We start from the raw sequence: 21,898 nt of genomic DNA, 5'->3' as shown, positions 1-21,898 counted from the left end.
TGGGCTGTATCAAGAGGAGTGGCCAGCAGGTCGATGGAGGTGATTGTCCCCCTCTGCTATGACCTTGTGAGGTCCCACTTGGAGTGCTGCAGCCGGGTCTGGGGTCCCCAGCAAAAGAAGAATGTGGACCTGTTAGAGTAGGTCCTGAGGAGAGCCATAAAACGATTGGAGGGCTGGAGCACCTCTCCTACAAAGAAAGTCTGAGAGAGATGGGGATGTTCAGTCTGCAGAAGAGAAGGCTCCAGAGAGACCTGATTGCAGATTTTTAATACTTAAAGGGCCCTTATAAAAAAGACAGGGAGCAACTTCTAGTACATCAGTTAATGATAGGACTAGGGGGAATGGTTTTAAACTAAAAGAAGGGATATTTAGGTTAGATGTTAGGAGGCAACACAGAGGTTGTTGAGGCACTAGAACAGCATGCGCAGAGAAGGTGTGTATGCCCAGTCCGTGGAGGTGTTCAAGACCAGATTGCCCTGGACAACCTGATCTAGCGGGTGGCATCCCTGCCCATGGCAGGGGGGCTGGAACTCGATGATCTTTAAGGTCCCTTCCAACCCAAGATATTCTATGGTTCTATGATTCTATCATACTGTTCTCAGACATCTACCTCTTAATCCAGACTGGGAATACACTTGTAATGGTGATGCCCCACCAGCACTTGCACTCTCCCATGTAGTTTGTCTTTGGCAACTTCCCCTTCACTGACATGTGCCATGTCTTCCTCAGGATGCCTCTTATGCTTTTAGATGCCTTCTGTGCAGCGAGGATAATTTTGTTCTCTAGCTGTGTGGTCTGGCTCCTTTTCCTCTCCTGGTGGGCCTAAACTGGGATCTCCTCTTCAAGCTCATGGCCCGGGTAGATGTGGCCATCTACCATCCACTGCGGTATTCCAGCGCCATGGGAGGGAAGGTCTGCCTATTTGGTGGGAGGCCTGTGGGCTGAGCTTACGCTAGCCTCCTTGGCACAAGTGGCACTCCCCCTTCGATAATCCTGTGCTGGCCCTATAACTGACAGCTTCTTCTGGGACTTGCTACCTGTCATGCAGCTGGCCTCTGCTGAGGGCTTCTGGCCTGGTGTGCTCCCTGAACACAAGAGCACCACCAGTTTTCCTGTCCTCTTTGAGCTCCTGTAGGGTGTTCCTTGTTGCCCTCTGGAAGTAGACATGTGAGAAGACACAAGACACTGTCTGCTCACTCTCACTTGGCTGTGGTTGTGTTGTGCCTCGGGCCATGCTCCCTCCTCTATACCCATCCATTGCCAACATCTCCCTGAACAAAATAGCATCCATCTTCTCCAGTGCTGTGATTACTCCCCTCCCCTCCCCTCCCCTCCCCTGTCGCAAATTGCCATTCTTCTGGGAGTGCAGAAGGGGCTCCATAAACACCCATCTTATACCCACTGAGGGCAAAGCCATCCTCCCTGGGCAGCTCAGGTGGGCATACACGGAGGGAAGAAAAATCTACAGCCAAGGCTGGGATGCAGAAATCTTTAATGAGTGTACAGAGGAAAAGCAGATCACTCCAAGCAGAGGCCCCTCAGCGCGGGGATCACCAAGACCAACATAGAGGCAGCGTCCCTTGTTCATGATGGAGTTCATGCAGGGCATGTGTCTGCTGTTCCCGCAGTGGGAGGGCTGGCTCTGAGGAGCCCCACAGCCCAAGGGAGCAGAAGAGCACAAAGAAAACAGAGAGAGAAGGAGGTAGGTGGAGGGATGGAAGGAGAGGCATGGCCCATGTTTTCAGAAATCTCAGGGTAGACCTTGGTCTGGCTCCTTCCAATGTTTGCCAGAGTAGCTGAGGAAGGTCAGTCATTCTGAAAGCAATGGCCCGAAGATTCCTCTTTTCTCCACCACAATGTTGTGAGTTCCAGGGGGAAGAACCCCAAGGCCATGGCCACTGGCTTCTTTAGCATGGCAGGCACCTTCTGCCACAGTAGCGGCTGGAAATGCCCAAGAGGTCACAGCACCCGGAGGTGATGGGGACTCCGTCACAGCTGAGGATGCTGCCAACGGCAGCAGAGGTGGAGGATCCCACAACGGTGTTCTGCGGGAAGGAGCTGAGGATTGGGCCGGGCAGGGTCACCACTACAGGAGAGGGCTCAATGACGACGGTGGAGTTCTGGCACTGCCTGACGCAGGGCTCATTGCAGCTGCTGGCCAGTGGGGTTGGGCCACAGGGCCTGCATGGCAGGCACTGGTTGTAGCAGGACATGTCTTGGGCTGGAGATGCACCTGGGAGAGAGGGCAGAGAGGAAGCAGAGCACATGGGTAGGTGAGGAATCAGCCCATTTACCCCATCACAAAAGAGCCAAGGCAACTGCTGAGGGTGGAGGTGGAGGCTGTGCCAGGAGGCACATGGTCTTCATTGCTTTGTCCTGACAGGGCCCTTCAAAGAGCAGCCTGGCCCAGGGACACTCTCGCATAGTGCATAAACCAAAAGCTGCCTCAGACCCCTTTCCCAACCTCTCTCTACACAGAACTTCTCTATCTACCCCTCTTCCATGGCAAGGGACTCCAAGGCACTGGACTCCATAGCACTGAGCCACCATTGGACGTGATGTCTATTGATGCAAGATCCCTTCTAGTTCAGAAGAGGAGGAGAGAGGGCTTCAGACTCACCTGGTTCCCAAGGAAGACGAAGTGAGAGAATTGGATGAGAGAGCAGGGAGCTGAGCTGCCTTTTATACTGGTACTTCATTGCCACAGGCCCAGAGTCTCCCTTGCAAGAGGTAACAATTTTTCTGACAAGCTCATCTTGAATGCAAACCATCCCAACAAATGATATGGGCTGTGTGTTGGTTTCCTGCACTGCTGCCTTTTCATTTTCAGATTTTAGGTCATGGCCATGCCCCAGTGAAGGCTTCGTTAGAGTGCTGGGATGAAACGTTCAAGGATTTCTAGGGCAGGAATGCATCTGTGAGGGCAGAATACTCATCTCAAGTGCTGTATATGTCTCGAGTAGTCAGGTGATGTCTGTCTAGGTGACATTGTTGGGGGTGTTTGAAGTGGTATTCTGAGGAGGAAGCTCCACCAAGTCTCAGAAGAATGCCCAAGAGCTCCTATGCATGAAGACATTTGACATCCTTCCCATTCCTTTCCTCCTCAACTCATTCTGATGGTCCCTTGTTACATCCCCTAGTGTGTGATTTGTTGTACTGGCTTTTGATCCTATCCCCATTTACACTGCTCTCCAGAATTAACATTCTTTCTGTTTTTGACTCTGCCCTTCTCTGTGCAGTCTGTAAGTTCATAAACAATGCCATAGAATCACAGAATGGCAGAATCATAGAATGTCTTTCATTGGAAGGGACCTTAAAGATCATCTAGATCAAACCCCCTTGCCATGTGCATGAATACTTTCCACTGGAATAGACTACCCAGAACCCCATCCAATGTGGTTGAGGTGGTGTTACCCAGCTCTGCATCTGAACACCACCACAGCCGCTCTCTCACTCGCCCTCCTCAAAGGGAAAGGGGAGAAAATACAATGAAATGAGCTCAAGGTTTGAGATAAGGACAGGGAAATCACTCAAAAATTGTTGTTATGGACAAAACAGACTCAGCATAGTGAGATTAAGAAAATGCATTGCCTATTACTAACAAGCTAGAGAAGTGAGAAACAAAGAAAACTAAAACCACCTTCTCTTGAGCCAGAGGCGTATACGAACTTGGATAGCCACCAAAGTCTTATCGCTTTGGTCAGCAGAAAGCCCTGGGAACGTGATGATTAGGAGGAAGTAGGGAACACCAAAAGGTTGTTTTTGTAATATAAGCGCTAACATGAGATTGCTTAACCTTGGGCAGTGAGAAAATAACAAAGTGCTCGTAGGCTGTATTCTGTCACTAGGAGGTTTCCATGGTATTGTGCTATCTCAGGACAGATATAGAAGAGCAGATGTAGAGACAATAAAATGTTCTTTTCCTTTGCTTGCAACTTGCATTGGAGTCTGTGTGCTCACTGCCACACCTTCCCCACATCCACCCTCTTCCAGCTCCTCCGAACAAAACCTTGCCATGTAAACCCACCTAAACTGGCCTTGAATATTTCTAGGGATGGGGCAATCACAAGTTCTCTGGGCAACCTCTCCCTCTCTATCATCACCCTCATAGTAAACAATTTCTTCCTATTAACTTATCTAAATCTACTCTCTTTTAGTTTAAAATTATTACCCCTTGACGTACTCCAGCCCTCTGATCATCTTTGTGGCCTTCCTTTGGACCTGCTCTAACAAGTTTATGTCTTTCTTATGCCGGGGGCCCCAGAGCTGAATGCAGCACTCCAGTTGGTGTCTTCCTGGAGCAAAGTAGAGGGGGAGAATCACCTCCCTTCACCTGCTGCTCACGCCTCTTTCAATGCAGCTGAGATTACGGTTAGCTTTCTGGGCTGTAACTGTACTTTTCCAGCTCATGTTGAGTTTTTCATCAAACACCTACACCAAGACCTTCTCTTCAGGGCTCCTCTCAACCCATTCTCAGCCCAGTCTGTATTTGTGATTGGGATTGCCCTAATCCACATGAAGGACCTTGCACTTGGCCTTGTTGAACCTCATGAGACTCGCATGGGCCCACTTCTCAAGCCTGTCTAGGTCTCCATGAATGGAATCCCTTCCCTCTAATGTGTCAAATGCACCTCTTGGTATCATCAACAAACTTTCTGAGTGCCACTCAGTGCCACACTCCATGTCCCCAAGAAAGATATTAACTAATACCAGTCCCGGTACAGACCCTTGAGGGATACCAAGGGTCCACTAGCTGCATGGTCTGAGTGCATCCATGCAGCTAATTCCTTACCCGCCAAGCATTCCATCTGTCAAATCCATGCCTCCCCAGCTCAGAGAGAAGGATGTTGTGCTGGATGGTGTCAAATACTTGGCACAAGTCCAGGTAGATGATGTCAATTGTTCTTCCCCTATCCACCATTGTAAAAGAACCACCAGATTTGTCAGGTACAAATCTGCCCCTAGTGAAGCCATGTTTGTTTTCACCAATCACCTCCTTATTTTCTGTGTGCCTGAGCATAGTTTCCAGGAGGATCTGCTCCATGACCTTGCGGGTCACAGAGGTGAGGCTGGCTGGCATGTAGTTCCCTTTGTCTTCTCAATTAGGATGCACAGTAGCTTGGCAACATCATCCATCACTTCCCTTAGGACCCACAGATGCATCTCATCAGATCCCATGGACTTGTGCACCTTCACGTTCCTCAGCTGGTCTTGAACCTGATCTTCCCGTACGGAGAGTGGTTCTTCATTCTCCTAGTCCTTGCCTTTGCCTTCTGGGACTTGGGCTAGGTGGCTAGAGCTCTTGCTGGTGAGGGCTGAAGCAAAAAAGTCATTGGGTAACTCAGACTTCACCACATCCTGAGTAACCAGGTTTTCCATTTCCTTCCGGAGAGGGCCCACAATTTCCCTACTGTTCCTTTTAACAATGGTGTACCTATAGAAGCCTTTCTTGTTGCCCTTGATGTCCCTGGCCAAATTAAATTCTAATAGGGCTTTTAGCTTTCCTAACCTGATCCCTGGCTGCTCTGATGATTTTTCTGTGCTCCTCCCGGGCCATCTGTCCTAGATTTCACCCTCTGTAGGCCTCCTTTTTCTCATAGAGTTTACCAGTTGCTCCTTGTTCATCCATGCAGGCTTGCTGGCATTTTGCCTGACTCCCTCTTTGTTGGGATGCATCACTCCTGAGCTTGGAGGAGGTGATCCTTGAATATTAACCAGCTTTCTTAGGCCTCTGTTCCCTCCAGGGCTTTGTATCATGGTACTCTACCAAGGAGATCCGCGAGAAGGACAAAGTCTGCTCTCCCAAAGTCCAGTGCAGCGAGCTTCCTGTGCTCCCTCCTCGCTGTGCTCAGGATCCTAAATGCCACCATTTCATGGTCACTGCAGCCAAGGCTGCCCTTGAGATTTAGATGCTATCAGCCCCAGTTGCTGTGAGAACAAGTTCCACCATAGCATCTCTCCTCGTAAGCTCACTTTGTGTACTCACCTGAGTGTCTGGTTGCTTGTGTTCACGCATCTGTTCTTGTCTTTTGACAACCTGTGTGCAGCTGGCTTTGTGTGAACGCATGTGGATGCACAGATTTGTGTGCATGACTCCATGAAGGTATAGATGAGCGTGTGTGTGTCCTTGTTTGCCCCTCATCACGAAGGGAATGTGCACAGTGGCAGCACTGTCCCCTGCTGTGTGCATGAGCCCTGCAGAGGAGCAGGTTCCCAGGGTCAGAAGGAGCCTGAGTGCAGCTGGATGGAGAAGGCACCAGCCTGGCAGAGATCTGTCCAGGTGTTGTGGTTTAACCCGGCCAGCAGCTAAGCACCACACAGCAGCTCGCTCACCCTCCTGCCCCCCTCTGTGGGATGGGGGAGAGAATCGAAAAAAAAAGTGAAAGCTTGTTGGTTGAGATAAAGACAGTTTATTAGGACAGAAAAGAAAGGAAAATAATAATAATAATAATAATGATAATAGTACTACTGCTAATAATGTGTACAAAACAAGTGATGTGGTGTGCAATTGCTCACCACCCGATGACTGATGTCCAGCCTATCCCTGAACAGCGGTCCCCGCTCCCTGGCCAGCCACCCCACATTAATTGCTCAGCATGATGTCCTATGGTACAGAATATCCATTTGGCCAGTTTGGATCAGCTGTCCTGGTTCTGTCCCCTCCCAGCTCCTGCTGCACCCCCAGGCTGCCCACTGGCAGGACAGTGTGAGAAGCTGAAAAGTCCTTGGCTTAGTGTAAGCACTGCTCTGAAACAATTAAAACATCAGCATGGTATCCACATTATTATCCTAAATCCCAAACACAGCACACTACCAGCTACTAGGAGGAACATTAACTCTATCCTAGCTGAAACCAGGACACGAGGGAAGAGGCACTGAAACTCAGCTCCTCTCTCCTGAGCATTCCTTTTCCTCACACTGCAACGATCACCCTCTGCTACTGTCAATGTCAGGCCCCGAAAAGGACTATATCAGGACAGTTTGGATCTTTGGTTTAATTCAGGGTAACACTATTTGGAGTGCCTCAGTGTGGCTGTCCATCAAGCACCATGTTTCTGTGAGCCCTTCCCACGGGCCCTGGGCCAGCAGCTTTGGTATGGAGGGCACCTTCTGCCTGAGCAGCAGCTAGCAATGCCAGAGATATCCAGTCCTGCTGAATGCTTTCATTAAGGCCACAACCAGTCAGAAGAGGGCACCCATGACCAGTTTGTGCATGGCCCCCAACCGGGGCACACAGGTGGTGACAGCATAGGTCATGACAGGGCTTATAGAATCGTAAAATATCCTGAGTTGGAAGGAACCCATAAGGATCATCAAGTCCAACTCTGGGCTCTACACAGGTCTACCCAAAACTTCAGACCATATGACTGAGAGCATGGTCCAAATGCTTCTTAAACTCTGACAGGCTTGGTGCTGTGACTGCGTCCCTGGGGAGCCTGTTCCAGTGCGCGAACACCTTCTCAGTGAAGAACCTCTTCCTGATATCCAACCTGAACCTCCCCTGTCACAGCTTGACTCCATTCCCTCAGGTCCTATTGCTGGTCACCAGAGAGAATAGATCGGTGCCTGCCCCTCCACTCCCCCTTGTGAGGAAGCTGTAGGCCACAATGAGGTCTCCCCTCAGCCTCCTCTTTTCCAGGCTGAACAGGCCAAATGACCTCAGCCGCTCCTCATACGTCTTCCCTTCTAGGTCCTTCACCATCTAAGTATCCCTTCGCTGGACACTCTCCAATAGTTTCACATCCTTTTTGTGCTGTGTGCTGTGGTGCCCAGAACTGCACATAGTACTCGAGGTGAAGCCGCACCAGTGCAGAGTACAGCAGGACAATCAAGTCCCTTGACCGACTAGCGATTGGCCCTTCTGGCTGCCAGTGCACACTGCTGGTTCATATTCAGCTTGCTATCAATAAAAAAAAATAAATAAAATAATAATAAAAAAAAAAGATCCCTCTCTGCAGGGCTGGTCTCTGTGGAGCTGTTTCTTTGGCTTCAGAGAACATGGGCAGGCTAGAGAAAGGGGCTGACCAGGACCTCATGATGGTGCAAAGGAGCAAAGAAAAGGATTTTCCTCTTGGGCAGGAAGCACCCCCAGAGTAATGCAGGGTGGGAGCTGGCTGCCAAGGAAGCAGACCCGCAGGAAAGGCTGTGGGGTGTTGGAGGCACTCAGCCACACACGAGCCAGCAGCGCGCCCTTGCAGCAGAGGCAGCCAACAGCCTGCGGAGCTGAGGGGGGTCAGGGGGTGGTCCGGGGTGGGTGGGGGCGAGGCGGGGGCACAGCCACAGCCGGAGCCACGTGGGGGCGCTGCCGGTGCTTGGAAGTCCCCTTGCAGGGCCTGGAGTTAAACGGCACGGGCCCGGGGGAGCATCGGAACAGCCACGTTGGGTTTCCTCCGTTTTCTGCAGAGGTCACGTTTCAGGAGCTTGTTGTACAGGCTTTGTCCCAAGCCCAAATGCAGCACCTCTGGCGCTGAGATGACGTCCTGGCAATGCAACAAATGTCTGTGCTGGACACTGCCTCTAGTGACACCTTTTGGAACCTTGGATCTTGCCAAGGGACTGAGTCGTTGAGGAGTTTGCTGCACTAGTCAGCGCTGTTGAAGGTCTGCCCATGGTGCAGGATTCACGCCTGTCTGTGTGTGCAGAGGTGCTGACTGCTGAGCAGAGGTGGGGCGTCCTTCTCTGCCAGCGTGGCAGTGTGGCTCTCCCTGGGGGTGGTGGTGGTGGGGGGGTGGCGAGGGCTTTCTGCAGCAGGCACTGTCAATGGAGATGTTTCCTCGCAGAGCCTTCCCCCTTGCCCAGGGAAGAGGTGAAGGATAACCAGATGGGCAGAGAAAGTTGGGCACCTGGGTCTAGGTGCCTTTGTCTGTGCCTGGTCCTACCTCCATCCAGACAGCCCCTAGGGAAGAAGAGGACAAGGGCAGCAGAAGTCATCCCTTCTCCATTGACAGCAGAGGTGGATGCAGGCCTCTGTGTCTGGCCGGGTTCAGGATGGCAGGGGGAGGCCACTGGGGACACTTGCCCCTTGCTGGGGCTGCCCACCTGCCAGAAGGGGCAAAAAGAGGGAAGCACGCAGTGGTCGTGTTGGTGTCCTTTTGCCTTACCGCTGACCAAGTGAAATGTCCCAGCCTTCACAGGCCTGCAGCTGTGAGCTAACGGCACAAGTGTGAAGCTCACGGTGCTGGAAAACCTGTGACTGGCAATGGGGAACCTGGGGCACAGCAAAGATTGGCTGGATTCCTTTCTGACTGCTTTAACCACTGGTCCATCCCTCTCTTGAGAGCCTTGCTGTGGCAGAGATGTGCCCCAAGGAGCAGCACGGGGAGAGCTTTGCTCCACCCTCTGTGCTGAGGTTCAGAGGCTGCTTTGAGCTGGCAGAAGGGGAAGTGAACTCGCAAGCTTGAGCTCCCTCTTTCCAGGCACTCCGTGGGCACCCTGTGAAGGCGAGAGCGTGACATGGTCCTGCTTTTTCTGGCAGCCTTGATGGCACTGTCAGACTTTGGTGAGATGTGACATTCAGGAGGGCAAGCCAGGGGCAAGATGGCATCCCCTCATTTCTGGAGGGGGGAAATTGGAGTCCTGCCTCCCTGGAAGAACTGCAAGTGTTTTCTGTAGGGAGAGCAGGGGCTGCAGACAGATACAGGAATCAGTCTGGGAGATGTCAGGGGCAACGAGTGTACAGGGATGAATGGGCATCTGCACGTTTCCTTTGCAGATGCCTAGCATTCTTACATGCATTGTTCATAGGTATGTATGGTTAAAGAGAGCTTGCTGCTAGGGAACAGATCAGAATGGTAGATAGGAGCTTGTGCCCTCCTAGATGTGCTGGAGAAAATGCCATCAGCATGAATGTAATCCTCAGTAGACATGGAAAGAAGGCTAAGTCCATGCAAGAACAGAGATGCTACATGAGGACAAAGCAAGGACACATCACATTGTGTGAAGTATGGAGTAAATTTTGCAATAAGAAATGATGAAGTGAGGTAGGGCAGGAATGGCTCATCTCTTGTGCTGCATGCAGGAAGAGAGACAAACTGTTACTAGAGCTGAGGGACAGAGAGAACAGATAGATTCAAAGCCTGGTGAGACACTGCTAAAAAGCAGGTAAGCTGACAGACTTAGGTATGGGAATTGAATAGCATCTGCAGAAAGAAGAGTGCATGTGTACTTAGCTCAGCATTTCACAGCCCGTGAAAAGGGAGATGGAGAGTGGAGACAGTGAGCAAGTTGGTGAAATGAGAGACACAGGAGAGAGAGAGGGAGAACAGATAGACCTTCAAGCAGTGCTGAGATGCTGTTCTGGCTTTGCAGGTCATATATAGAAGGACACCGTGCTGCAGTTTTCACAAGAAACTGCCATCCAGGTGGGACACAATGCAACTCTGCATTGCAATTTCTCCACCAGCAGCTCTCTTCCCTACATCTTCTGGTATCAGCAGCGCCTGACCCAGTCCCCTCAGTTCTTGCTGCAGGTGAGCAAGTTCAAGCCTCATGTGCATTCTGGGAGGATCTCCTCTGTGCTCTCCATGGAGAACTCCCAGGTGCTTCTCCACGTGCAAGATGCCAAGCTCCAGGACAGCGCTGTCTACCTGTGTGCACTGAGCCCACACTGGTGCCTGCAGCATGCAGCTTTATACAGGAAGGCGCGGGTGCTGTGAGGAGCAACTCCCTATCACCAGTGCTTCCATGGAGCTCTGAGCTGAGCCTGCCCAGCAAGGACACGTGGGGCTTGTGGTGAGCCCGGTGTGAGTGGCAGCCCCTGCTCCTGATGCCTGGCAGTGTGGTTAGCATAACCAACAGTAAGGCAAATATCCATAATGTGGAAGGGGGCTGTTAATGCGCACCCCTGCCCCCTTGTCTCTCCTGCTCAGTGGCCCCAGTGCATGGAGACACCCACTGTTGTTGTGAGAAAGGGCACCAGTGTTATCAAGCCCCCAGTGCTGAGTCACCAAGAGGGTGTGGGGAGCAGCTATTGACAGTGGGATTAAACCCATCAGTGTTATCAATACCCAGGTTCTGGTTTGCCAGGAGATGGTGACACCTGTCTGAGAGCAGGGAAGGTTAACAGCACAGCACGCCCTGTCTATAAAATCAGGCAGCAGCAAGACTTAAGTGGGACTTAGTCCAGGACTGCTGCTGGATGGTAAAGCTTGTGATCCTTGCTGGCCAGGGATGCCTCCACCATTGTCTTTTTCCTGTGAGGACTGAGTGAGCAACTGGTGTTCCTTTATGTAAAGCCTGTTTCCAGGCTGTGAGTTTATCACATGGTGATTGGTGATCTGCAGAGGGTCTGTCCTGGTGACTAAAAACTTGTGTAACTGAGCCTTCTAAAAATTTAGTGCAACTCTAGTCTATGCTAAGCACTAGAAACTGTAGATAAGCTATGCTGTTTTTTGTGTTTGTTTGTTTGTTTGTTTGTTTTTTATGTAATAATAAATTTCTAACTATAACCACAACCTCTGACCACTCCTCATTCTGCCAAGGATCCCAAAAGAACCTGCCTGTGTTCTGTAGTGTTGGGTGACAGAATTGTGAGTAGTTAGCAGGATCATTGTGTTAGAATAATGAATGCTTCCCTTGATAAATGGGCCACACTGTGAAAGAGTTTTCTTGGAAATGGATGGCAATATCCAAAGCAGGAAAGGCTAAGGTCAATAAGCCACCAGCCAAATGCTGCAGGGAATTAACTTAATACATGGAAAGATGTGTGAGGTAAGGAAAGGGAAAAGGAAGGAAGGTGTTGGTTGTCAGCTGCAGTGTGGAAAATTGAGAAGGAATGGGCTGGAAGTTTAGAGGAAGAAAACAGAAGGTTGAAAAGGGAATTAGCAGCCAAAGATACAGATGTTTTAGCTGTTGCAGAACAGTGCTTACATTAAGTCGAGGGATTTTCAATTTCTCATGCCACCATCTCACCAATGAGGCTGGAGGTGCAGATGAAGGTGGGAGGGGACACAACCAGGTAAGATGTCCAGATTTGTTACCTGGTGTGCAATGAGCCAAACTACACAAATGGTCGAGAGATTGTTTATTTCAGAATTGCACAAGTCAGGGTACCCAGTGGTTTCCCACAAAGGCACACACTGCACATCCTGCTCATGCTGAGATTCACTGGCATTGTCATCTTTGGAGCTCTTCTGGGATTTTGTGTGATTTTTCTCAGAAATGAACAACTCTATTCATCAATGCTGCTGTTGAGCCAAGGTCTGTTTATATGACAACATCCTGCTTCACTCCTACAGACTCGCCACAAGCTCCTTGCCACCTGCCAAAGGATGTGTACAGCACAGCTCTGTATGGCACAGCAGAGCTCTGTGCCTACTCAGGTGAGCTGCCATGCAGATCCCAAACTTCTCCATGAACAATCTTCTGTTTCAGGCCACAACAGGCAGGAAAGTGGATTCACTGCTCCATGCAGTACACATTTTTGGAGAGAGAGAAAATGTTCACACTGCTTGGAGGGTTTGAAAGGAACAGTTGGGGTCTGCAGGGCTTAGCGTGCCATTCCTTTGGGTATTTGAGTCCTCCACCTTTACGATGTGCTGAGGGAGGTGTGGGAGCAAGATGGAGCTGGGTGCAGCCAAGCCAGACAAGGTGTTAGGGACGGTGATAGATGGGGCCAAAGCATCAGGGAAGCAAAGACTGCCAGGGGTGTGGCCTTGGGTAGTGTAGGGGGGTTTATGTGGCAAGGTTTTGGTAGCGGGGGGCTGCATGGATGGCTTCTGTTAGTAGAGTCCAGAAGCTGCCCCATGTTAGATAAGGGCCAGGTTCAGCCTGCTCCAAAGCGACCAGCCGCTGCCCAAAGCCAAGCCAATAAGTGATGTTGTTTGCCTCTGTGACAGCAGATGTAAAAAATAGAAAGAAAAAAAAAACTGTTACACAACAGCAGCTGGGAGAGTGAGGAGTGAAAAACAGCCCCTGCAGACAGTGAAGAAGGAGGGCAGTAGGTGCTCCATGAGCCAGAGCTCATCCCTGAGCTCATCCCTCAGAGCTCATCCCCTGCAGCCTGTGGAGAGGACCATGGTGGAGCAGGTTGTTTGCCTGCAGCCCATGGTGTACCATGGTGGAGCAGGTTTCCACACTGTAGCCCATGGAGAAGACCACAGTGGAGCAGGTGGATCTGACCTGAAGGAGGCTGTGGCCTGTGGAGAACCCCCGCTGGAGTAGACTCCAGGCTGGACCTGTCGCCTGTGGAGAGGAGTTCATGCAGGAGAAGGTGACCTGGCAGGAGCTGCTGCCAATGGGAGACCAATGTTGGAGCAGTGTGCTCCTGATGCATGGAACCCTGTGGTACAGACCCATATTGGAGCAGTTCTTGAACAGCTGCTGCCTGTGGGAAGCCCACGCAGGATCAGTTCGGGAAGGACAGCATCGCATGGGTGGGACCCCATTTTGGAGCAGAAGAATAGAGTGACCATGAAGTAGTGACAGAGGTGAAAGTGTTATTGACTGACCGCAGTCCCCATTTTCCCTTTCCCCTGTGTCGCTCAGGGGGAGGAGGTGGATGAGTGTGGATGGGGGGAAGGCGTTTTTAGTTTTTCTTTGTTTCTCACATCTCCAGCTTGTTAGCAATAGGCAATAAATTTCTATAATCTCCATATGCTGAGACTGTTTTGCCTGTCACGGCAATTACTGAGTGATCTCCCTGTCCTTATCTTAACCCTTGAGCCCTTTTCATCGTATTTTTCCCCCTTTCCCTTTGAAGAGCAGGAGTGAGAGAGTGGTTGTAGTGGAGCTCATTTGCCCACCTGAGTAAAACCACCACAAGTGGGTGCCTCTAGTGGCACATCAGAGTGTGTGGAGGTGACCCACTGATCACACATCCTTTTCCCTGTTGACTCCCCACCCCTTGCCCTATGGAAGAGGTTGTCCTTGTCCCCTCTGGGCTTGTGGCATCCCACACCCCACTGGAGCTAGGTTCCTCTTGCAAACGCCAGATTATCCCACCAGAACAGGACAAGGCCAGAGCCCCTGTAAAGAGCCCCACTGTACAGAACAGCAGAGCTCTGTGGCTACTCAGGTGAGCTGCCATGCAGATCTCAAACTTCTCCATGAACAGTCTCCTGTTTCGAGCCACAACAGTCAGGAAAGTGGATTCAGTGCTCTATGTGATACATATTTTTTTGGAGTGAGGGAGAAAGTTCACACTGCCTGGGGGGTTTGAAAGGAACAGTTGGGGTCTGCAGGGCTTGGAGTGTCATTCCTGTGGGTGTCTGAGTGCTGTACCTTCAAGATGTGCTGAGGGAGGTGTGGGGGAAGACAGTGCGATGGACCCACTTATTGCCAAGCCAGACAAGGTGTTAGTGGTGGTGATAGAGGGGGGCCAAGCACCAGGGGAGCAAAGACTGCCATGGACATAGCCCTGGATGGGTGCCCCCTGTGGCCCATCAGTGTGAGTGCAGGAGACCCACTGATCCCACATCCTTTTCCCTGCTGACTCCCCACCCCTTGCCCTACATAATAGGTTGTCCTTGTCCCATCTGGGCTTGCGGCATCCCACACCACACTGAAGCCCCATTCCTCTTGCCAAAGCTACGTTATCCCACCAGAACAGGACATAGCCAGAAACCCTTAGCTGCTGCATAGCATGGTTCCTCCTTTCTTTCTGGGGATGTGGGAGAGAACTTGGGTTGTCTTCTGCTCTCAGGGGAAATAGGAACATCCCCATGAAGCTGAGGTCCCCAGAGAAAGATGCCGCAAGCTCAGTGGGGAAGACTGCCCTGACATCTGCCATGGCCAAGCAGGGTGTGTAGAGAAGAGAAGGCAGTTCTAGCTGGGGAGGTGAGGACCCCTCTGGGAAAGGAGACGAGAGCAGCCCCTTCCCATGATGTGGCCCCCACAGCTCCCAGGGCCACTCATTGTGAAAATCTTCAGTGGTTGCTCCTGCTGGAGGAGGGAGAAACTCCAAAGAGCATTTTGGGCACAGTCAGAACAGATCATTTCTCATCGCTGCATCTCCCTTTGTTCCCCCAGCAGAGTCATTTCCGGCAGCTCTGTTCTTTTGGGGCTGGGAGGTGCTTTTCTGACCCTCTCTCCCTCAGCAAACAGGAGGGTCGGTCTCAGCATGTACCGCGGGTATCTCGTCCTCACTGCCTTCCTGGGGCAACTGCTGGGTAAGTGCTGGCTTTTAATCAAGGCATAAATCTTCTTTCCCCAGGAAGCCCTCATCAACCTGACAACGTTTTTGCGGGGAACAACTCTTGAATCACAGGGAAACGCTGGCAAAAGTTGTCTCTTCCTGCTTTTTTTGTCCTTTCAATGCATCTCTCTCTGCTTCTCTGTTCTGGTCCACCTACTGTCACCAGAGGAGATTGCAGCCACCTCTGCAGTCCCACATTTCTCCCTTTACTACAGAAATAAGCAAGATCCTGTCCAAGTGGGTATAGGGACAATTAAGCTCTCCTCCCATGGACGTTACCAGGGTGTCCAGTCTGTCTTCTGCCTGACATGTTCCTGCTGTGGCCTCCAATGTCCTCCTGCTTGTCTGCACAGTCAGGGCTCCCTCCTGCCAAGACTCAGCTCAGCCTGTGTATACTGATTGGCCTCAGAACCCCCTGAGATGACAGGGATGGGGAAGCAGGTTGAACCTTTTCCCAGTAGCTGCATGAGCACCTCAAATGGCTGGAGGGTGTTGTGTATGTGGGCGACAGGCAGTGCCCTGGTCCTCTGGGCAGAAGGAGAGCAGGCAGGAGGAACAGGCACACAGCACAGCCCTCCTCAGGGTCCACTCTGGCCAGGGAGCTCTGAACTCTGCCCCCAAACCACCTTGATGTGTCTGGGCCTCAGGACCCTTCAGCCCAGCAAAGGACAGGAGCCTTATCCCCCACAGGTCTGAATCAACTCCTGTTTGCCTGCCTGGAGATTTCCCCACAGAGCTGCTGACCTTCTCTTTCTTCCAGAAACCATGGGTCAGGTGTCTGTCACCCAGCAAGAAGGACAAGTCACCGTGGAGCAGAGAAACATCTTCCAGACCACTTGCACGTACCAGAGCTCCAGCTTTTATGGTTTGCTCTGGTACCAGCAGAAGAAGGGCCAAGGCCCTCAGCTAATTTCAAATCAAGCAATAGCAGGCACCAAGCAGAGCGTCCGTTTCACCACAGAGCTGAACATCATGAGGAAATACAGTGTTCTGCAGCTGAAAGAAGTTGAGCTCTCTGACAGCGCCTTGTACCTCTGTGCTGTGCGTGACACCCTGGTGCAGAGAGGTACCCTGGTTGAGCAATAACCCTGAGAAGGGAGGGGATGTGTCTGTGCAAGGCAGAGCTCTGGGGTGGGGCCCTCAGTTCTCCCCTGGCAGCGCTCTTCCCCTGTTCACCCCAATATCTGCCAGCCATATTCTCTTTCCCAAAGGGGCTGGTGTCTGTGGCTGTGCAGAGAGTGCTGACCCTGACTGCCTGACCTGGACCTCAGTTTTTCTCCCTTCCTGGGCTCCCAGAGTAGAGCAGTCTGCTGGGAACCAGGACTTACACAGTGGTTGCTCTCAGACCTTCAGGACCAGGGTGAATAAATTCCTGCCAGTGCATGATAAAGCAGCTTACCTCAAGTCCTAGCTAGCCCAGCCCAGAGACCCCTAGTAGACGTTCTGACAGAGATTTGCAGGGTTCTTTTCTCTCTTCAATGAGTCAGTAAATGAACTGGATTTGCGTCCCAGCCACCAGGTTATCTCCAGACCTTCAGCCAGTTCATGTCCAAAGCCTGTGCCTAAGGGACAGAACAAACAGAGCAGCCCTTAGTGCCAAAGGCCCAAGAGCTCTCCATGTTCATCACAGTAAGCGATTAGAGCAAGAGATAAATGAAGACCTACAGCCCACTGAGTTCATTGACGTCTCCTCAGGGGAGCTGGGGAAATCTATCATCCACATCTCCTGCACAGGGAGCAGTATCGTAGCAACCATCTCCCACAGTAGTGGGGGATTGCATGTCTGGGACAAGCCAGGTGTCCTGCAGGCTGCAAATGCTGAGACCGGGCAGGAGAAACATGGCTGTGCTGATGAAGCCTCCTCTGTCTCACAAACCATGCTGAATGTGGTGTTTTGATGTCCTCAGACTCAATGAAACTCTTCTGTCTGCTTGCAAGAGCAAGAAGCAAAGCAACCCAGAGGAAGAAAAGTTCAGCCCAGGCAGCTCCCAGCAGGTGGCATCCATGAGCTCTCTTCTCCTCTGTGCTCTCAGGGAAGGCAGCGCAAGACTCAGCCTTGGTCGAGGCCTGAGGAGAGGTTCCCCCATCCTCACCCCGTGGACCAATAACCCCATCCTCCATCCTGTTCCTGTGGCACTGGCAGCGTGAACAGTCTGTGTGAAAGCAAAGCACCACAGGGCTCCGAGGTGTGCAGATGTGGGAAGGCCCTGGCCTGGGTGTGGGGAGCAGAGGTGCTGCATGGAGCACAAGGGCAACTTCATCCTCACAAAGACAGAGTAGCTTAGTGCTCAGGAGAAGCATGTGCCCTGTGGTTGGGCTGGTGCATGCCCTGTGCCGTTCAGAGCCTGTACACAGAGCCTGCTGAGTGCACAGTCAGGTCCCATTCTCACTGCTATGTCTCAGTGGTGCCTGGGATTTTTGCACTCACAGAATGTCTTTTCTGGAGCACAGTGTGGTTGTGGCACCTATGGGGCCTTTGAGTTTCTTGGCCTGATGAAAGCTGATCCATGCTTGGGGAAAGAAAGCAAGACCGAACAGCCATGAGTGTTTGGGCACCAGTCCCTGTCCTGGGCCTGCCTTCATGTAAAAAGGAGCTGGGTTCACAGGGACTGCGGGCTCCAGTGTGTGGCCTGCTATATCTGGCAGGACTACGAACTTGTGGATCCCCTCATCTCTACGCACATTGGCAACAGCTGGGCCATGTACTGTGCTGAAGGGTGATAGGGCTCCTCACGGTAGCTGTACCTGTTCTTCATGCCCTGGTATGCTGCCCATGTTCAGATGCTGGAGGAGACGGGAAAGTGGAGTAGAGGCAGAGGGTCATCCCCAAGAAAATTACCCATTCCCAATTTCTGCCATCCTTTGGGAACATCTTTGTCTGAGCCTCCATCCCTGGCACAGCTCCCTCCAAAGCAAGAGGAACACTCCTCCCCAAGAGGTGGGGCCTACAAGATGAGCAGAACATGTCTATGCAGAGACTTCACAAGTCTCCATTACCTGTGGAAGAACTAGGGATGCCTTTCTCAGCTTCAAGAGACAGTGCCTGAAAGTTGAATCACTGCAGTGTGCCCCACCCTCCAATGCCTAGAGGAGTGAGGCAGTGTCCCCAGCTAATTCCCAGTAAAGAACGGCTTTCTCATTTAGCCATCTCTGTGCAGATGGAAAGAACAGACAGGCACACACTCAGGATTCCTGCAAATCTTTATTCAGTCTAAGAAGAAAAATAAGGTGACTCCAAGAGGAGGCCCTGAGTGTAGATTGCAACAGGGGCAGACAAATATCTGTTCTGCTTTTCTCATGGCAGACTTGTCACAGGGCATCCATCTACCTGGCCCACAAGTGGAGAGAGTCTTGCAGGTCAATCCAGGCTGGTTTCCAAGGCCTTCAAGACAGTTTGGTGGGGAGCAGAGAACAACAAAGAAAAGAGAAAAAGTGAGTGGAAAACAGGATAGGTATACATCGGCCATGTTGCCAAAGAAGCCAGGCTGGCCCCTCATTACAGGACAAGCCAGAGATGTTCAGCTCCTCTTAAAACAACACTACAAGGTTTGTTCTTCTGTCCATTTTTGTCCAGCAGCATGTTCTGAGTTCCTGGGGTCCTGGTCTGGGGCACTGTCTGGCATCTTTAGCAGGGGCGGCACCTGCTGCCACAGTAGCGGCTGGTAATACAGGAGAGGTCACAGCAGCCAGAGGTGATGGGGACTCCGTCACAGCTGAGGATGCTGCCAACGGCGGCGGAGGTGGAGGATCCCACAGCAGTGTTCTGCGGGAAGGAGCTGAGGATGGGGCCGGGCAGGGTCACCACCACGGGAGAGGGCTGGATGACAATGGTGGAGTTTTGGCACTGCCTGACGCAGGGCTCATTGCAGCTGCTGGCCAGCGGGGTCGGGCCGCAGGGTTGGCACGGCTGGCACTGATCGTAGCAGGACATGTCTCAGTGTACCTAGGGGAGAGGGCAGGGAGCAAGCAGAACATGGGAATGCATGAGGAACAGCCTGTCACCACACCCTAATGGAACCAAGGCACAAGCTGTGCTGTGAGCTGGAGGCTGTGCAGGGATGTGCAAGGGCTTCTTGGCCTCATCCTGCCAGGGCCCAAAAGGAGCCACCATGGCCTATCTGGCCACAGACTAGGCCGTAGCCCAGGAGCCATCGTAGTAAAGTCGAACCTCCCTCCATGACAAACCTTCTCCAACTACCCTCTCCCACAACCAGCAGTCCTAAGATATGGCATGGAACACAGCTGATGGCATCTGAGAGGTCCACTGAACACTGAGTCCTTTTGGAGAATAAGGAAGACAAGAAGAAGCTTCACACTCACCTTGTTCCCAAGGAGAAGAAGGCCAGAGAAGTGGATGAGAGAGCACGGAGATGGGCTGGCTTTTACAGTGGACCATGACTGCCCCATGTCCAGAGGCATTCCTTGAAACAGGGACTATTTTCCGACAAGCTCCTCTTGAATGCAAAACATCCCACCTAATGATACGGGATGTGTGTTGCCTTCCTGTGATGCTGCTGCTTTTCATTTCCTGCTTTATGCCCTTTCCCCAAAGAAGGCAATTTCTGAGTGGCAGGTAGGGAGGCCCAAGTATTTCCAGGCAACACATGTCAGTGTGGGCAGAAGACTCAGCTCACCTGCTGGAAGAGTCCAGGAAAGGCAAGTGATGTCAGCCTGGGTGACTCCTTAGGGTCTCTTTGAAGCTCTTTTGGCCAGAGGTGGCCCAGCTCCTGCCTGTTACCCTAACCCACCTAAAACATCCCTCATTGAAAACTTGCTGGCTTGTTTTGCCTCCTCCTCCTTTGAGCTAGGATGTCTGTTTTATTAAGGTAGAAGAAGAAGAGGATTGTAATGTGATGAGAGTTTTTTTCTGTCACGACAACCACCAGCACAGGTGGGCATGGGGCACTCCAGCAGATTCCCTTATCACAGCGAGTATCTGAGGATGTGCAAAACAACTCTGTCATGTCAGCACTGTGCTAATTATGTAACCAATAGTGGGCTAAAGCATTGTACAAACATGTAAAGGTATTGAGAATGGATATTAAAAAGGGTGGTGTGGAAAGTCCTTAGGTGTGACAGCTTTTGAAGGGAGCCACCAGGTACCCAGACTTGTGTAATTCTGAAAGAAAAAATCCTTCGACCTAGTGTGTGGAGTGGCTCATTGCAAACCATGTAACGAATCCATACTTTTTATTGGACAACTATGTCCACCAGCCATACACTTGTGAGTCTGTTTCCTTGATGCCTGTGTCTCCTCTACTACCTCCCTCATCCCTTGCCTGCCTTGCCTGCACCTGCCTGCTCCACTGTGTCTGACTCCAAAGACGTTTCGGAACACCTGAATGCTCCAGCTGTCAGGGACACCTGAAGGAACAACCCCGCATGCACTGCAGACTGCCACTGTCCCTGCCAAGCCTTCCAGGCTGTGTCAGGTTCCTGCCAGCAGATGAACAAATAGACCTCAAGGAGCCTCTGACCGGAATGTTTTGCTTCTTTCTCACAGTTCCTGAGGGCTTGTCTTCTATATCAGAAGCCACTTTTGCAGAAGGTCATACTCTGCAAATAAAAACTACAAAGTATCACCAACACCAAGAAACTGCTCTCATTCTTTCAGACTCCAATATCAGATTCTTCAGCTGCCATGGGTGTCCCTTACTTTCCCAGAACTCTCCCCCTTCACTACAGGTTGTTTCTCAAGTCCTGTACATCTTTCTCTCAGCATATGTCCTCCTCTTCATGAGGACGTTGAGCTCTTTTTGCCTTGTATGAACATTCAACCATGCTGTGTTCAAGTTACAATCAGTGTTATTTCTGCCATGGCCAACAGATGTTTGTTCCTCCTGTGCTTGAAAGGGGGGAAAAGTGGAAATCTCATGGATCTTTTAAGCCTGCCAGAGATCTCTTCCAGTCTCCAAGCATGTCTCCTCTGTCTTGTGCCTTGGGATGTACAGGAGAATCACACTGCTGCAATGCTCCTGATAGTGCCTGTCAGTCAGGGATTTCCACCCCTGGACACTGGCAGGTCCTCCTGGGAGTCAATGCAGGAACCAGACACATCTCCTCACACCTGTCTATAAAGGTCTGCCAGCATTGTCTCAGAAATGCATCACAGAGGGGACAGATTCCCATCCAGCCCATGTCAGGCTGGTTCTCCTGAAAGCAAAGGGGACATCTGTAACTCCTCCACGTAAGGGATTTCACAGCAAAGGGGTTTCAGTTTGCCACCAGCAAAGTGATCCCCCTTGTGCCAGACGGATGCTCAGCTTAGTGGGTGTCTCATCCAAACTCAGCTCCCTTGTGCAAACACAGCAGCAGCACCCACCCACAGTCTTCTCTGCTTGCAAATAACACTTGCCAAGATCTTCAGCTCATGGTTAAATTACCTCTAACAGTGTGGTTTGGCTTTCAAAGCAAGCAATAAAGAGTAGGGCAATTAAGAAACCTATGTTCCCAGGAATTACCAGTCCTGTACTGAGTTGCAACACAGGCCAAGCCCTTCCAGGGCAATGGGGCATCCCAACAAACCAGAAATGTTTGTCAGAGCTCTGCCTGGGTCTCTTTCCCGTGGTCTACCCCACACCTTAGCCCTGGCAGTGCCGTATCTTCACCTGGGCTAAACTGGTTACTTTCTCTTGCAGCTGTGGCTGATTATATTCCTCTGACACCAGGAAAGACAAAAGGTCTTTGCCCCAAGGATGTCCCAGCACACCTTTGTCTCGTCCCTCTTGCCTTCACGGTTGATTCCTTCTGGACATGACAAAGCTG

The 21,898-nt window shown here is 51.4% G+C and overlaps 2 protein-coding genes and 1 gene segment (V, D, J or C); 1 reads left to right on the top strand and 2 right to left on the bottom strand.

The window, feature by feature from the left end:
• LOC121059509 (feather keratin Cos1-2-like) overlaps positions 1 to 21,898 on the bottom strand; it is a 33,115-nt gene that overhangs the window by 2,983 nt on the left and 8,234 nt on the right. Inside the window, exon 3 of one of the 2 annotated variants that reach the window (XM_040536397.1) lies at positions 18,714 to 19,064. In XM_040536397.1, the coding sequence (XP_040392331.1) occupies positions 18,759 to 19,064 (306 nt within the window). In that variant the 3' untranslated portion in view covers positions 18,714 to 18,758. Of the gene's footprint in view, positions 1 to 18,686; positions 19,065 to 21,898 lie in introns of those variants that run through there. The other variant, XM_040536396.1, reaches the window with a different exon arrangement.
• LOC121059544 (feather keratin Cos1-1/Cos1-3/Cos2-1-like) lies at positions 1,460 to 2,642 on the bottom strand. Its single transcript, XM_040536417.1, has 2 exons — positions 2,621 to 2,642; positions 1,460 to 2,233 (listed from the first exon to the last, which is right to left on the bottom strand). Exon 2 carries the CDS (start codon positions 2,211 to 2,213, stop codon positions 1,908 to 1,910), a length of 306 nt encoding a protein of 101 aa, XP_040392351.1. The 5' UTR covers positions 2,214 to 2,233; positions 2,621 to 2,642; the 3' UTR covers positions 1,460 to 1,907.
• Positions 12,260 to 17,689, top strand: LOC121059541. The segment is given in 3 exon segments: positions 12,260 to 12,320; positions 15,036 to 15,107; positions 15,894 to 17,689. Coding segments are annotated over 2 exon segments (375 nt in total).

The sequence above is a fragment of the Cygnus olor genome, chromosome 25 (genome assembly GCF_009769625.2).
Source record: "Cygnus olor isolate bCygOlo1 chromosome 25, bCygOlo1.pri.v2, whole genome shotgun sequence".
NCBI classification, from domain to species: domain Eukaryota; kingdom Metazoa; phylum Chordata; class Aves; order Anseriformes; family Anatidae; genus Cygnus; species Cygnus olor.
The sequence above is the reverse complement of the archived record's forward strand: the minus strand, read 5'-3'. Positions and strand labels throughout refer to the sequence as shown.